General features: G+C 43.2%; 1 protein-coding gene across 1 annotated transcript; it reads left to right on the plus strand.

Annotated features, from left to right (window-relative positions):
• The first annotated feature begins 2,853 nt into the window (after window positions 1-2,853).
• LOC110541227 (olfactory receptor 6C6-like) lies at window positions 2,854-3,813 on the plus strand. Its single transcript, XM_021628015.2, has one exon. It carries the CDS (start codon window positions 2,854-2,856, stop codon window positions 3,811-3,813), a length of 960 nt encoding a protein of 319 aa, XP_021483690.2.
• The last annotated feature ends 340 nt before the right edge of the window (window positions 3,814-4,153 follow it).

The raw sequence follows: 4,153 nt of genomic DNA on the forward strand, positions 1-4,153 counted from the left end.
ACAGAATAGCAGGATGAAATTAAGGGACTGTTTCACATAACTGACATGATGCCTGTAAATGGGCCGAAAGGACTCACTCAATTTTGAGTTAAGTAAAATCTGAGTCTTATAAACATATTTTTTTGGACAGTGTTATATCATAATGACATAAGCCATAGTCATTTGAGAAGAGGGAACTTCAGTCTAGAAAATGTCCCCACAAGACTGTCCTTGGACAAGCCAAGTCATGTTCTTGACTGAAGGTTCTTTAAATTTATTTATTATTTATTACAATTTATTCACTAGGTAGACTAGCTGTAGCCCCCTCCCTAGTCTCCTCCCAGTTCCAACCTCCCTCTCTTTTCTCCCCCTATGCCCCTCCCCTAATACACTGATATGCCCTCCCCTTCCTAATCTATCAGGTGCCAACGGGACTAGCTGCATAGTCTTCCTCTGTGGCCTGGCAAGGTTGCCAACCACTGAGTTCATGTTAGACACAGCTCCTGCCCTCCTTACAAGGGAACCCACTTGGAGACTGAGCTGCCATGGCCTACACCTGTTCAGTGGGTCTAGGTCCACTCCATGCATGGTCCTTTGTTGGAGTACCGTTCTCTGAAAAGACCCCTGGGTCCAGATTGTTTGGCTCTGTTGGTCTCCTTGTAGGGCTTCTGGCACCTCCACATCTTTCTGTCTCCCCCTCCTTCCATAAGATTCCATGAAGTCTGCCCAAAGTTTGTCTCTGAGTCTCAGCATCTGCTGTGATACCCTGTTGGATAGAGTCTTTCAGAGGCCCTCTGTGGTAGGTTTCTGTCTTGTTCCCTGTCTTTCAGGCCTCTGGTGTTTATCCTGTTTGCCCTTCTGAGTGAGAATTAAACATCTTCCCTAGGGTCCTCCTTGTTGTTTAGCTTCCTTAGGACTATAAATTTGAGTATGTTTATCCTATATTTTATGGCTAATATTAACTTATAAATGAGTACATACTATGTGTGTGTCTTTCTGCTTCTGGGTTACCTCAGTCAGGATGATCTTTTCTAGTTAAATCCATTTACAACAAATTTCATGATTGTGTAATTCCATTGTGTAAATGTACCACAATTTTTGTATCCATTCCTCGGTTGAAGAACATATAGGTTGTTTCCAGATTCTGGCTATTATGAATAAAGCTGCTAAGAACATGATTGAGCAAATGTCCTTGTTGTATACTTGAGCATATTTCAGATATATGCCTAGGATGGTATAACTGAATTTTTTTTTCATTAATTTCTGTTTATTCCAGCTGTAGCCCCCTCCCTCATCCCCTCCCAATTCCACTCTCCCTCCCTCATCTTCTCCCATGCCCCTCCCCCAGTCCGCTGGTAGGGGAGGTCCTCCTCCCCTTCCCTCTGACCCTAGCCTATCAGATCTCATCAGGACTGGCTGTATAGGAGACACAAAGTTAAGCATCACCAACAGTATAGCTGAATCTTGAGGTAGCATTATTCCTAATTGTCTGAGAAGTGCCAGATTGATTTCCAAAGTGGTTGTACAAGTTTACATTCCCTCCAGCAATAGAGGAGGATTTCCCTTTCTCCACATCCTCTCCAGCATGTATTGTCACATGAGTTTTTGATCTTAGCCATTCTGATGGCTGTGAGGTGAAATCTCAGGGTTGTTTTGATTTGCATTTCCCTGATGACTAAGCATAATGATAATTTCGTTAATGTTTCTCTGCACTGGTGCCCTGAATGGCTCAGCAGCTCACAGGACTGTCTTACTGTGCTCCAGGCACTCAGATTTGTCTGGGCCATGGCATCTTGTTTCCAGAACTTGTTTGCCTGGACTCCTCTGGGAGACCCACCGAACAGGGGCTTGAATGTTGAGAACGCTTTCCCAGGGATCCTGATGTTGCTCACAGTGTGGGTGTGGGTGTGAGGGATCTGACGTCTGACTATTAGAGCCGGGTCTGGGGCTCTGCATGCACTCACTTGCAGGTGTATGCAGAAAGCGCAGGGGTTCCAGGGTTCTCTGCTCTCAGATTTGGCCTTGCAGGGTAGTGGTGGGGTCTGCTGTTTGGCTGCTAGAGCCAAGAGACCCCTTACCTGGGCTAAACACTGACAGCTGCCACTGCAGCAAGTGAAACTGCAGAGGGTCCACAGTTCGCCACACCCAGACCCCGGAGTCATCCTCTGGGGGCCTGGATTCAATCTGTCCCAGCCCAGGGCTTGTCTGCTCTAGCTCTGGAAGCCGCAAAATAGATGCTCTGGCTTCAGCTTCCGGTTTATTCATCAGTTTTGGATCCTCTACCCCTCAGGTAAGGTGTGCACTGTTCGCTGCCATCTTGGAGCCGCCTTCTTGACTGATAGATGATGTAGAAGGGTGGTCCTGCAATCAGTCTGAGAAAGCCATAAGAACACTCTGGTTAGTTAGTTAGTTAGTTAGTTAGTTAGTTAGTTAGTTAGTTAAGTAAAAGTACTCCATCATGGCCTCTGTAATTAGTTCTTTCCTTGAATTCTTGCCCTGGATTCCCTCACTGATAAACTTATAAGCTTATAAGTGAAGTAAATCTTTTACAGCATTTTCTCCCCATGTTACTTTCGGTCATGGTGTTTTATCACAATAGAAAGCATAACTAAGGACACATATTAATGAGGTATATATTCATGAGATGAACTCTAAACTCATTAAAATATTTTTATATGGGTTATACAGAAAATGGACCTTGCTATGACTGTAAAGGAGCAAAAAATTTTATGTGTGATATGTGATGTTAGTTGTTTTGGTTTTTCTCCTTTTATTATTTTACCTTTTATTTTATTTTATTTTATTTTATTTTATTTTATTTTATTTTATTTTATTTAGACTTGTTAGAAAAGGAAAAACAAAAACTCAACAGAAATGAAGAACCAATCAGCAGAGATTGTGTTCATTTTGCTGGGACTGACCGATGACCCTCAGCTACAAATCCTGATTTTCCTGTTTCTGTTTTTCAATTACACCTTGAGCATGATGGGGAACTTAGTGATCATCCTCCACACCCTGCTGGATCCCCACCTCAAGACTCCAATGTACTTCTTCCTCCGGAATTTCTCCTTCTTGGAAATTGCATTCACCACAGTCTGCATCCCCAGGTTCTTGACGAGCATTCTCACAGGAGACAGAACAATCACCTACAATGCTTGTGCAGCTCAGTTATTCTTCTTTTTTCTATCATTAATCACAGAGTTCTACCTCCTGGCTGCCATGTCCTTTGATCGCTATGTTGCCATCTGCAGACCACTGCACTACCCCATCATCATGAACAGCAAAGTGTGCCACCTGCTGGTCCTCAGCTCCTGGGTGACCGGGTTCTTAGTCATCTTCCCCCCTTTGCTCTTGGGACTCAAACTGGATTTCTGTGCCTCCAAAACAATAGACCACTTCTTATGTGACACGTCTCCTGTCCTGCAGCTGTCTTGCACAGATACACGTTTCATAGAATGGATGGCTTTTGCCTTAGCTGTAATGACACTTGTCATCACCTTGATCTTAGTGATCCTCTCCTACACACTCATCATCAAAACCATCTTAAAGTTCCCTTCAGCTCAACAGCGGAGAAAGGCCTTTTCCACCTGCTCCTCCCACATGGTTGTGGTCTCCATTACTTATGGAAGTTGTATCTTTATGTACATGAAAACATCAGCCAAGGAAAGGGTGACTTTAAATAAAGGTGTGGCTGTGCTCAACACTTCTGTGGCTCCTTTGCTAAACCCTTTTATTTACACCCTAAGGAACCAGCAGGTGAAGGATGCTTTCAGGCAGTTGCTTTACAGACTGTGTTCTTCTCAAAACAACGAATTAAGATTTAGGCATAAATAGCATGCTCCTTGAACATGAATGGAAGAAGGAAATATAACTTCTAAGTATGTCAGTTAAGATCTATGCTTCAAGGCTCGTGTTCTCCATTACCTCTTCTTCCCCTGTTCCCTTAAAGCTCCTCCTTCCTCCTTTCAGTCATTCCCCTGATAACTCCTACATCCATTTGAAATTAAATCAAATGTCCACGGGTAATTTTTCAGTCACTATTAAGATTATTACCTCTTCTGGAATTTCACACAAAAGAAATTCCCCACTTTGTACACTATTTCCGGATTTTCTTGCTCCACATAACATTTTCAGGTCTCTCATGCTATGGTTCGTTCAGGATATTGGTTTGATG

The sequence above is a fragment of the Meriones unguiculatus genome, chromosome 7, assembly GCF_030254825.1.
Source record: "Meriones unguiculatus strain TT.TT164.6M chromosome 7, Bangor_MerUng_6.1, whole genome shotgun sequence".
In the NCBI taxonomy this organism is placed as follows: Eukaryota; Metazoa; Chordata; class Mammalia; order Rodentia; family Muridae; genus Meriones; species Meriones unguiculatus.

Coding starts and splice junctions, on each gene's coding strand:
- LOC110541227 (XM_021628015.2), top strand. CDS start 2,854: ATGAAGAACCAATCAGCAGAGATTGTGTTCATTTTGCTGGGACTGACC.